This window comes from Sycon ciliatum, chromosome 5 (assembly GCF_964019385.1).
Source record: "Sycon ciliatum chromosome 5, ocSycCili1.1, whole genome shotgun sequence".
Lineage (NCBI taxonomy): Eukaryota > Metazoa > Porifera > Calcarea > Leucosolenida > Sycettidae > Sycon > Sycon ciliatum.
Genome location: NC_088647.1, coordinates 5910809 through 5923634, shown reverse-complemented (window position 1 = coordinate 5923634; position 12826 = coordinate 5910809). Strand labels below are relative to the sequence as shown.

The 12826-nt window shown below is 46.3% G+C and overlaps 1 protein-coding gene across 1 annotated transcript in view; it reads left to right on the top strand.

Annotated features, from left to right (window-relative positions):
• The window catches only part of LOC135817329 (kinesin-like protein KIF15), a 28927-nt gene that overhangs the window by 3455 nt on the left and 12646 nt on the right, over positions 1-12826 (top strand). Inside the window, exons 7-22 of the mRNA XM_065330497.1 lie at positions 54-152; positions 560-640; positions 827-934; positions 1090-1197; positions 2662-2797; positions 3366-3566; positions 4182-4345; positions 5020-5082; positions 5916-6014; positions 6712-6805; positions 8635-8760; positions 9240-9367; positions 10139-10240; positions 11197-11262; positions 11681-11884; positions 12352-12384. Of these exons, the coding sequence (XP_065186569.1) occupies positions 54-152; positions 560-640; positions 827-934; positions 1090-1197; positions 2662-2797; positions 3366-3566; positions 4182-4345; positions 5020-5082; positions 5916-6014; positions 6712-6805; positions 8635-8760; positions 9240-9367; positions 10139-10240; positions 11197-11262; positions 11681-11884; positions 12352-12384 (1812 nt within the window). The remainder of the gene's footprint in view (positions 1-53; positions 153-559; positions 641-826; positions 935-1089; positions 1198-2661; positions 2798-3365; positions 3567-4181; positions 4346-5019; positions 5083-5915; positions 6015-6711; positions 6806-8634; positions 8761-9239; positions 9368-10138; positions 10241-11196; positions 11263-11680; positions 11885-12351; positions 12385-12826) is intronic.

The following is a 12826-nucleotide window of genomic DNA, read 5'->3' as shown; positions in this document are numbered from 1 at the left end:
GGAGCTGGCTAAGGTGTGATCTCTGTTTTCTGTGTATCTGTACCGGTTTCCAGCGTGGTGATCTGGTGCAGTTCCTGTGCAAGACGTCATTCTTGGAGATCTACAACGAGCAAGTGTTTGATCTGTTGGACACTGCTTCCGTTGGCCTTCATATCCTGCCAGTACTTGCTAGGGGTCTTAGGGGAGAGCACCTCTGTGTTCCTTTTCATTCCCTTGTGTTTATCCCTATGTTCACAGGGGATGGTTTCTTCTAGAGCCAGATTTTCTCTCTCTCCCTCCCTCATCTCTTTCTTTTCATATTTCTGTTGTGTATAGCATGGCTCACATGATGTAGTTATGGCCAGTGAAATCATTCGCAGAGCTAAGAGTTATTCAAGTGGTAAATTCATGCATCCATACGTCGGCCTCACCAGTCTAGAAGAACAAATCGGACATTTTCTGAACCAAACGTTTTCGTTCCCTTCTCCTCATGAGTTACTAAGAGTACATACTATTACATCTGGCAATCCGTGACTCTGCCTTGTGAGAGTTTGTCCTTGACTGCCACTGACCTGCACATCTCAGAGAAAACATCAAGCGAGGTGTGTACGTGGACGGTATCACCGAGAAGCCCGTCGCGTCCGCCAAAGAGGCATTCGATGTGAGTTTACTGTCGGAGCTGTATGTTACCATGTGTGTCTTGGATTTGTCAACTGACTGTAGTAGTAATAGTAGGAATAGAATTTGTTATTTTACTTGGGGAGTCCCAGCAGGCAATTCCTTATTACATGGAACCCTAGATGGACTGCTCTGCTTGTGTCTACTGCATTGTCTTGTGCCTGTGCAGGTGTTGTCAGGCGGATGGAGTAACCGTCGTGTGGCGGCTACGTCAATGAACCGTGAGAGTAGTCGTAGCCATGCTGTATTCACACTGACCGTGGAATCTAAAGTAAAGGTGAGTGAGGTGCGCCAAGTGTTCGGTTTTTTTTGGATGTATTTATGTGTGCCGAGTGTATGTGGTCATGCATGTCTTATAGTGTAAGTATCTGTTCAGAATTTCAATGTAACTGTCATGTGTGTTTTGCTCGTGTGCCGGAATTCCGTGCTTAGGAGTCACCCGGAGCTGCAGCGAAGATCAAGACGTCTCAACTTCACCTGGTCGATCTTGCCGGCAGCGAGCGCCAGCGAGATACGCATGCTGTCGGGACAAGGCTGAAAGTACGTATATCGCATCAGCAAGCACAGGCTGTGCATTGGACAGTGCCCTACGTACCAATGCTTGTATTGTGTCACTTCTGCACTGTTCGGTTGCCGTGCGGTGTTGATAATTGGTACTGTATCTTGTTGCTAGTACGGTTACCAGCGTTTCTGTAAGCAAGTATACCGTACACAATCCACCAAGTACATGTACAGTCTGTATCGGCTATAGCGTACCCTTTTGATTTCCGTGATTTTATCACTATAACCGATGCATCACTATATGCGATACGATCGATTTTTTTTCGATCGACACATGAAAGGCAAGGAAATACTTCCAGCATGGCGTTTTGACAAATGAGCATGCTGCATAGTTGACAGTGCCCGCATTTCCATAAACAAATTCTGTTATGTACATGTACATGTGTCACTATCAAAATAGGCAACGTGAAGAAAGTAAAAAAATAGGGCCTTTGATATTATTGCAACATGTATTTTAAATTATCACTATAGACGATAATAATGTAGTGTGTTCTGCATGTTTTGATTCTTTGTTGCCATCATAATATCCGATATATCATTACATCCGATAATATTGGTTATAGTGATATTTGTACTGGATAAAATACGTTTTGCTTTTGATATTTCGTACCAATATCACTGTAGCCGATCTATTCTTATATCCGGTCACTCTATAGCCGATACAGACTGTACTGGCAAGTACGATGGTGATATATGGGTCCCATACTTCCGCGGCATATCGGATCGTGTACGTACATGTGCATGATTGTACTTCCATATACTCATATTCATATTGACAGGTGTGGAGCATAGAATACTTTCGTGCAGGCAAAGTGCACCTCACTCAAGTGCATGCAGCGCATCCTGCGCTGTCACTTGTCACTTCTGTTGACTGCATGCACTTGCTTCAGAGCGCACTTCAACCCTGTTGCAGTCAACCCTGCCAGCCAAGACGGCAATTTTGGCTGGTTATGGTCGCTGTGTGCAGGTCCACTACGACTCTTGGTACACTAAAAGTCGGTTGCTGGCCGCGCAAGGCAGGTTGTTTCTCTATCCAGCGCAGTTTCTATGTAGGACTGTCCGTGCATGGAAAAGCGGTCGCTAAAATCAGAGGTCGCTTACACCAGGTTTTACTATACTTATGCTTATATGATATATCTCTTGCTGTGCGCCCTAGGGATGCCCTGAAAACTCATCTTATGCCATTTTGCCGGTCCTCATTTCTGCTTTTTTTGTGCGTTGATATTGACCCCCGCGCTGAGTGAGTGCTCTGAGCGGTGAGCGCATTGGTTGTTTGTCATGCATGATGGGTGGAAGAGCAGCGCTGTTCTTCTCCCTTGCTGTCTACAGCATGGAATTCTTCTAACTGGGTAATGCTGTGTTAAAATTCAGGTCAAAAATCTAGCAAAGTAGCATTGTCGATTGTTGTATGTCTTGTTACACTCTGCCCATTGTTCTTGACAGGAAGCTGGCAACATCAATCGCTCCCTATCTACTCTGGGAAACGTCATCATGGCCTTGGTTGACCAGGCACACGGCAAGTCACGTCATGTGCCGTACCGAGACTCCAAGCTCACCTTCCTTCTGAGAGATTCGTTGGGTGAGTTGCAGTGCAAAGTGCCCGGTTCATTGATCCGCTACTGTCCGCTTAACCTTGCCTCTTTGTATAGGTTGGACTCTTTTTAGGAGATGCTAGCTTGGTGTGGCATAGCAACGACTTAAGTATGGGCATGCAGAGGGCTTGCAGAATCGACATGTTGAAAACACCGCAACGTGAAAGCTAGGCGCCCATTTTGCCACAGGATGGAGCAAAGCAAATGAGCACTGAGTCGGGTCATCCATCTTGTTCACTATATACAGGGTTCTAGCCAAAGGGAGTGGGGGGACAGCGCCCCCTACTCTGATAAGTGATAGCGCACCACCCTACCCATTTTCGATTTTGGTTTTTTGGTTTTCGGTTCACACACGGAAAATGAGGCCACTAATCGACCGTTCCGGGCGCTCTGTGCACCTGTGCATTGCATATTTTGTGACAAGGCAATAGTAGAACATGGAGAATGGGTGAACTGTTTGTTTCCCCTCCACCTGCAATTTTTTCTGGCTAGAACCCTGATATGTGCTAACCTATTCTTTCGTATTCCTTGTTATGTGACGTGTCGGTGAACTAGGTGGCAACTCCAAAACTTTCATCATCGCCAATGTCAGCATGGCATCCAAGTGCTTCGGAGAAACTCTGTCGACGTTGAGCTTTGCGCGGCGTGCTAAGATGATCCGCAACCGTGCCATTGTGAACGAGGACACACTGGGCAACGTCACACAACTGCAACTGGAGATCAAGAAACTCAAAGAAGAGCTGAACCAGATGAAAGGTACTATAGTTGCGCTTGCTGAAATCTGACCCAAAGTGCAAAGCCGGCACCCTGGACACATTCCGCTTACATCGATGTATTTGTACATGTGTACGCCCAGCCCCATTCGTGTCACTTCCAGGGTGTCAAGGGCGTGCAAGTTGAGGATGCCAAATATGTACTCTGGGTCGGATTTAACCAAGCGCATCTGTACAATACAGTATCTGGAATTTGAGCATGAAATTTGCCACCTGTCTACACCTGTGCTGCAGGTTCCTATAGACTTTGGGAATGCTGCATATCACTGCAGTGGAAATGGCAAGTCTGCATAGTGTTTCAGGTGATCCTGTACTGAACTATGGTGGCACTGGTCATTATCATTTTGAATAGTTCTATTTTCCCTCTTGAAGACCATTGAATCTTGATGAGATTGCCAAAAGTTGAAAGGCAGGACCATTACGCTGTCACTTGGGTTGCATCTCTTTGCCGCTTTTCATCTGCACCTTGATCCTTGAAGGGTGGTGGCGTTCCTACGGATGCGGAAAACTCGGCTCCAAGCCAAGTCTCACCCGAACCGTGAAAAACAATTCTAATTCCCTTGCATCTCTGTTGCTTGTATGGTATCTTGTTTTGCAGCCGGTATAATTCGGAACCCGTCCGATAACGCACCACCATACAGCCAAACGGGGTTCTCTACTCCAACCAAATCAGCGCCAGGAGAGAATAAAAGTACATCGGAGCTGCGCGACATGCTTCTGTCGGCCATGGAAAATAAACAGCTGGCAGAAAGGGAAAAGCAGGTAAGGCTAATATACAAGAGCAAGCACGGTGAATCCCCAGCCAGTTAGCCATGGTCAGACACACCTTGTATTATTTGACTCTTGATACTACTCTAGAGGACATGGAAATCCAGTCGATTGACCGGGGCTGGCGCCTTCAGCGCGCACAGAACGCTGCGTGCAGTGCATGCACATCATGATCCGATGCTACCAAATATTTTTGCAAGTGTGTACGACTTATCCACGGCTGCATGGCCAGCGCCCTGGGGCCGGTAGACGTGCGACCGGATTTACATGTCCACGACAGTAGTACCTGTATACAGCTCTACCCCCGTTAGTACGACATTGGTTACAAGACAAACTTCATTAGTAGCCAGTGATCCAAGAATCTTCTGACGCCTGACAGTCGTACATGCTAGTCCGGATAGTGGATGATACTCATTACTAGACGACAAATTAGAAACTTCCGGGGTTGTCCACTAACAAGGGTAGGCCTGTATGCGGTTTGTTTGACCAGGGTTAGCCGGATGAGAGTGTTCTTGGACTTGTGTAATCTCATCTACTACCCCCAACGTTGCTGGTGCTGGTTGTGCCAATGGCATCCCTTCTGCCGGTGGTTTTTCGCTGTTAGTGGTGACAGGTGCTGAAGTTTCTTGACTCTTGATATGTGCTCCTTGTCCCTTATGGCTGGATAGGCTTTGTGCGAGAAAGTGGAGAAGCTGGAGGATGTCGTTGTAAAGAAGGACAAGTTCCTCCAGGTGAGTGAATGTCCGGCTACATCAAGTACTGTACTGCTGTAACCCTACTGTAACCCTACTGCTTAGTCAGCATGTACTCTTGTTTTCACTCGAGTTAGTAGAACGTTTCTTGTGATGGAGTTGTCACTTGTCATGCACATGTGCCCTAAGTTGTGAGCTGCATATGATAATATTCAATGCTTACATTGTATGTGGCCGTGGTTTTACCGTGGTGTCTTGTATTACAGCCTATCTCATATAGAAGCCTGTTTTGAATACAAGCTTGATTTTTAAGATACGCCATCGGCACATACGCCTGGCTTTAGTGTTGACACGCATAGAAATACCTGGTTTGAATAGAAGCCTGATGTGAATAGAATCCTAGCCCTGGCATCAGCTTCTACAGGAATAAGCTCGGCTTTAATACGCGACATTTAATACAGTAATGCTATTTTCAACAGTTTTTGAGTTTTTTATTGGGTTCATGATTACTTGTTGAGACAGTTGCTATGATTCCCTGGTGATGGTCAATTGCTGAAGTGCGTCATATTTCTCTAGCTGTTTCTGGTGCTGTGTCGATTGTGTGCGGAGTTTGTCAGAGCGGGGGGCAAGTGCAGCGTTTGAGATACAGTAGTAGCACACAGAGAGTGTGGCCAGAGCAGACGACAAGTGCCTATGTTGGGATGTATAGTATTATTATACTGATGTACCAAGGTGTTGTCTAGGCAAAAGCGTACTGACATGTAGAATACTAGTTGTTGCATACAAATCTAGACTTGGTGATTCAGTCGGTGCTGTACTTACTTTATTTCTCTTCTCTCCTTTTTTGTGGTGGTCTGTCTTTTCTCTGCCAGTCAACGAAGATGATCCTGAAGTTCCGGGAGACACACATCAGCAACCTGGAGTCTCGCCTGAAGAAGGCTGGATGCCAAGATCTAGAATCTCAGACAATGGTGGGTCCTGAAGTAACTACGAGTTGAATAAGCCTCTTATACGGGCAATCACAGAACATGATATCACTGGCCTGACACAACAACTAAAGAAAAACAAAAACAAAAGTAACTACGAGTACATGTTGGTATTGTAGGACAGGGCAGGCTTTCCTTCTAACATTCCTAATTGGACTGTGGATGTTGCAATGAAGTACTGTACACAGAGAAACCTTTGCCATCTGGAATCGCTCGCTCGATAGGTGTGCCAAGTCGATGTGCTGTGTGGTTTGATCAACTTTCTTCAAACTGTGCTTCAGGCATCCCGTGATTCCAATCAGCGGTTAGTAGTACAGTGAAACAGCTGTCTAAGACGACGACCGCTCAAAGGACCTTCAAAACCTGGTCTCCTTATCCAGGGTCATTTGAGTGGAAATAGCATCCCTTGGTCCTGGTTACAGTGGTCTTCTGGGACAGGTGGTCGCCTTATCCGATTGGTCGCCTTGACAGGTTTTACTAGTATAACTTTGCCCAGCCTGTGAGCTGTGTTGATGGCATTATTTACTTTACTTTACTTTACCGATGGAAAGGTCACTGATTGCAGTGGAGCTGTTTGTTTGCTCTACAAACTAGTCCTACAGGGTATTTGCCAGGCAAGGTTCTTGCATTGATCTTCACCTCTTACAATGTGTATTTGTTTTTTTCTGCCGGTGCTCTGCAGGGCATGTTGCGGTCGGAGATAGATCAGCTTCGTCTGCAGCTGGACAGCCATCCAGAAGTGCAACGGTTCGCCCTGGAGAACCTGAGGCTTCGAGGTGGGTACATGCCTGTCGCAGGGCTTGACTAGCTTGGTCTCACTACAAAGAGAAGAATAATTATAAAGAATAATGCCTACAGATGAAATTTCAGCCTTGAAGTTGGAAAGATTCAATGTTGAGTGCTAACTCAGATAATCGAATCGACAACGCCTGGAGAACTTTTTGAAGGTTTCTTTCGTCTGTTGTCTGGATTCCATTGGTACGATGGTGTACTATCCTGAACACTATAGCTCGCATGGCAACGATTGTGGATTTGTACTCAAGTAAAATTTCCAGAACGAACGTTTTCGAGTTACTATCAGTGGATAAAGTTGTCACTAAGGCGGATTCATCAACGAACACAGATTATATAGTAGAAATACTGTACTGGGAGGAGATGATCAGCTCATAGTTCTAGGGCGATGAACAAGGGGGAAGCATTTGCTTGATTCTCCAGCGCTTGCTTTCATGTTCAGTTTGTCGCTACAGAAATGCTTGCACGACAAATCCCTGCACGCGCTCCTCTATGAGGCGTGCAGCTACGTCTGTGCACACATCTTAGTGTTCTGTTGCCACTTTAAAGGGGAAGTTAAGGCAAAAATTAAAATTTCACCAGTTGTAGTCTTCGGGGTGCTGAGTCGAATGGTCGTGGTCCGAGGAAGCTGAGACGCTCCCTTCCTACTTGAATCCCAATCGAACTCGCGCACTTCCACCGAAACTGGGTGACTGCGCCCTACTAGATGGGGATTTCTATGCAAAATGTCACTAAAAGCGCCATTTCGTTCTTATAAAAGCACGGATGACCGCGATTGGCCCATATGTTGTAGTCTTTTGGACGCCGAGTCGACTGGTTTTGGTCCGAAAAGGCTGCGATGCAGCGTTCCTCCTTTATTCCCAATCGAACATGGTTGAACAAGCGGTCACGTGCTCCTGCGTACACCAGTCACCTGGTCACCGTGCCTGCAGGGTACAACTTACTAGCCTGTTTGACCTTTTTTGGGTACAGTCCTGTCACTCGAGTTGAACTCGAGTTGAACCTTGGTGTGAAAGTTGTCACCTGCTGGCGTGGTGACCAGGTGATTTGGGCACCCAGGACCACGTGACCGCTTGTTCAACCATGTTCGATTGGGAATAACGGAGGAACGCTGCATCGCAGCCTTTTCGGACCAAAACCAGTCGACTCAGCGTCCAAAAGACTACAACATATGGGCCAATCGCGGTCATCCGTGCTTTTATAAGAACGAAATGGCGCTTTTAGTGACATTTTGCATACAAATCCCCATCTAGTAGGGCGCAGTCACCCAGTTTCGGTGGAAGTGCGCGAGTTCGATTGGGATTCAAGTAGGAAGGGAGCGTCTCAGCTTCCTCGGACCAAGACCATTAGACTCAGCACCCCGAAGACTACAACTGGTGAAATTTTAATTTTTGCCTTAACTTCCCCTTTAATACCCAGACCAGAGCAAGCAGTTTCACGCACATGTGAGGTCTGCACTGGTTTCTTACCGGACTCTTTGGCTGATGATGACGCGTCATGGTGTGATGAGGGCAGCAGCAGCAGCAGCGTGCCTCACTGCTGACCCATACTCTTGTGTATGGATTCTTCAATCTTGGTTTTACTGAATGCCTATTGCAGGACACCTGGCGAGAGTCTGCATTTTAAGCCCGCTAAGAAAATCAGTAGAGCATAGTCCAATACCAAGGGCGAAAACACCAGTACTGCCAGTACCACGATCGTCTTTCTTATTTCGATTATACAATTTCTATCTCCTCGTTGAATTTTTACTATCTTGCAATTGTACCTTTTTGGATTCTTTGTTTTGTGCTTTCTTCGTTTCTTCTGTGATCAGAGGAGGTCAAGAAGCTGCAGTCGCAATCCAGCAACAGTGAGGTGTGCTCAGAGCTGAGCAGAATGCGACAGTACTGCGGCCAACTGGAAGCACAGCTGCTTGAGGAGAAGAGCAGACACAAGGCTGGTATGTCTTCAGGTTTTGTCTGGCTACTTTCTGGCCGACAACGTGTGTCCACGTTTTTGGATTCTCCATGATTCGATTTCCAGCATAAGGGTGTCCATTTGCTCTTTTTCGCAACACGGGCATACAAGCACATCACCTAAAACAAATTTGAACACACATGAATACTGCCTTCCGTATTCCTCCTCTTTGACACCTTTCGCTCATTGCATGGTTTGTCTTACCCTACTGCAAGCTCCTTTTTGCTCTCCTTGTCCGAAGTAAGGGTAAAGATACTCCGTATTCATTTATGATTTTCATGAACTTTGGAGACAGATGCCAGAAGTAATCAGTGCTAATCACCGATGAATTCTGTAGAAAAGCTTGGCTGTTGCACCAAATCGGTGTCTGTTGGCTTGTAGATGGATGTTTTTTTCTATAATTGCCTTCACTGCATAATTGATTCTTGTTTGAATTTGGTGATTTGATACATCTGTGTGTAGCATTGGCGGCAACCCCCAAACGGCGTGATCGTCGCAGTGGTGTGGGTGGTGTTGACTTTGAGGGCATGGCTGCTGAGCTGGATCGCTATAAGACAATGGCGAAGCAGCTGCAGGTCGAATTAAAAAGCGTACGTACCTGTATTTGGTGGTGTGAGAGTGTGCAGTTGCATGTGTGTGGTGTCTGTGCTGATTGCATGTGTGTGATGTCTGTGCTATTGCATGTGTGCAATATCTGTGCTGATTGCCCTGCCTGTACTGGCAACAGTTTCTAGCAGCTGTGGATTTAGTAGTATTGAGTGTGTGGGTGTGAACGTACATGTATGTCCTCTGCGACATGTTTCCTTGCTGCTATGGCATTCAGCAGCCGTCATTCGTTGCACTGGTAACATCCTAACATTGATAGCGACTGAGTTTGATATTGATTAGATACATTGTTCCTTTCTAGCTGGATGTGATCAGACTGCCATTGTCTACTTGGTGGTTCTGACATTGCATGCTCAGTACAATATCAGTCTCACCTGTAGTGTTTCTCTTTCTTTTTTCTTTCTTTTTTCTCTCTCTATATTTCCCTATTCTGCCTTCCTACAAAGTACAGTGACACTTCAGTATAATGTACCCTGGATATAACATATTCACTGGCTTGAGGGAAAGACGTAAACGGGAAAAGTCTGAAGAACAATTATTGACTGTCACCAGGACTCGAACCAAGGCCTGGACCCTCGCTTGTAGCCAGCGATGATCTAACCACTGAGCTATGGTGTAGCCGTCTCGTATAACATATACTGGGATACAACTTAGTAGTGCTGTGTCTGAGGACCCTGCATATTGCTATGTCAGTCACTTGACTTCAGATTGTGTTGTGCCTCTCCTTCTTTCTACCCCGGCATACCGGTACACAGAGCAAGCAGTCATTATCCGACCAGGCGGCCGAGTCTAAACAGAAACACATGGAGCTAGAAATGCACCTGGCTGGTGTGCGGCAGTCTGTCAAGGACCTGGAGGTGAGGCTGGATTCCTTTTATTGGGTGGATCATGAGTTTGGATATTTCTCGTTCTATACAGCCGATCTTTGCCTTCGTGCTTTTGTGCGACCATCTGTCTGGTTCCACGTTTCATTGTTTTTAGCTCGGCTACCAATTTTGTGTAAGAGAGAGAGAGAGAGAGAGAGAGAGAGAGAGAGAGAGAGAGAGAGAGAGAGAGAGAGAGAGAGAGAGAGAGAGAGAGAGAGACAGACAGACAGACAGAGACAGACAGAGACAGAGAGAGAGAGACAGAGAGAGACAGAGAGAGAGACAGAGACAGAGACAGAGAGAGAGAGAGTCATGTGTGACTGTGTGTGTGTGTGTGTTGCAAGTCCATGCTATTGAAGACGGGTATTGTTTGCATGTACAGATAGTTGCTTTGCTACAGTCCATTTCAAAACTATAGACGCGTAGGTTTTTTGAAATATTTCAAATTTGGCTGGAACGTTTTGAGAATAGTTTTCTGAATATTGCTCAGGTCCGCTCCACAATTACTCTCATATAGTTTCTAAACGATTGGATAACAGACGCCCAATTTGGAAACGTTTATGCACAAAGTGATCACAGATTTTATGTGGTATAGATGCTGGCATAATGGTTTTTGCCTAGGTACGCGTCTATAGTTTTGAAATGGACTGTAGACTGTGCAGTATCATTCCAAAAGTGCTGCGACTCACAACGAATTGACAAACCTTGACCTGGCACGAAGGAAACGAGTAGGGTAACATGGATGCAGTGGATACGATTTTCAGTCGTTAGCCACTGTGTGGTGGGTCTGATCTGCTGGCCTCCCACTACTTTAAGAGCTGCATTTGCACCTTGATCTCTGCACACTGACTCACACAGACTGGCATATTTTCATACATGCACATGTGGCATTATTGTACCTTGAAGCCAGCGTATTGGATTGCTTCCGGTCTTGTTTCTGTGCTCAGCAAGAGAAAGATGCTCTGAAGCTCCGTAGCAATGCTATGAGCGAGCGCCATCGAAATACAATCAAGGTTAGCCATCAAGTCATTGTGTTTGGGGTTTGTGTGTCTTGGTCGTTTGTGCTGTGTTTGTGTAAAGAGAACTGTGGGAATGCGACTTACCCTACAGTACTGTCGGGTGTCGAAGAACGACCAGCCTAGAATTTCACCAAGCACAGCATACCATTGTATACACGGTGACTCAACTGTGCATAGGCTGTAATACATGAAAACAGGAACAGTCTAGGCTAGGCTGGGAGGCTGACAGTACTGTATAGTTACTGGAATGTGTAGCTGTGGCTGTGGCTGTGCCTCTGGCTGTGGCTATGGCTGTGCCTCTGGCTGTGGCTATGGCTGTGGCTATGGCTGTGCCTCTGGCTGTGGCTATGGCTGTAGTTGTCCCTGTGTGCATGCACATATTCATTTTTTTCGGTTTGTACATTGATTTCAGACGATGCTAACACCAACGCCCGACCGGCTAGCAAGACGTAGAAGCTCTGATAAACTAGCCGCCAGCAGTGCTGCAGCAACACCACAGCTAGCTAACCTCCGTATGGCACTGTTCGAGAACGAAACGCCGTCGGAGGGTGTGATGGATGAACCGATGCCGGAGGCCATTCAGGAAGCTCTCAGCGATGAGCTTTTGGAGATGCAGGTCAGGGATCTGAACGGAGTCCTTTGGACCATGTCAATCTGCTTGTGTTGTAATATCACTAATATGTGCTGTGTGCTGCAGTCTGGCAGAGGGTTTCCCCCTTTGTAAGCATTGTATTCCCTGTGCAAGTCTTCCTGGTCATATATCTTGTTGTAGAAAAGTCAAAGCGCAAGGAGTTAGAGGTTCAGCCAGGTTTTACCAAATTAGGACAGGTGTGCCATGGCAGAATATATGGAGAAGCAGGGTCGAAACCCCAAATTTCAAAGTGATTTTGAGCCTATATGGCTGCATTTTGGATTTTCAAAGGTCATGGAGCTATTCTGGGACACAGCGTTGTAGGCCGTTTGTGTAGTGATAAGCGCGCTGCTGGAATGCAAGGGCTGTCGGTTTGTTGTTTTCATGCATCACTCCGGTCGCTGAACTTGTGATTTTGTTGTTGTTGTTGTGTGTGTTCTGCTGTGGATCAGACTGAGAACAAGAAACTGACGAACAGCCTAGAGGTAAGACATGCTGTCTGGCAGTGCATGCAGCTACGTTTGCATTTGCTGCACACTTCTACTACAGTTGAGCTCACTGAAATCCGACCCAAAGTTCTAAATTGACGTCCTGGACCAGCTCCGATTACATTACTGTAGTACAGTACTTGTACATTTGTACGTCCAGCCGCATTCATATCACTTCCTGGTTCCAGGACGTCAAGGGCCATGCAAGTTGAGGGCACCAAATATGCTCTTTGGGTCGGATTTTACCGAGCACAACTGTAGTTTTCAGAAGTCAGGAATATTGTCATGGGCGCGACGTTGAGTCTACTGCTGCCAGCTGAATGGCAAAAGTGCTTCTTTATGGGATGTTCCTGTTTGGGTTTCGATGCCTTCCCTCCACATACATGTGTGTGTTTGTGCTGGTGTGAAGGTGCATGTTGGGATATTTCAATCGGTTTGT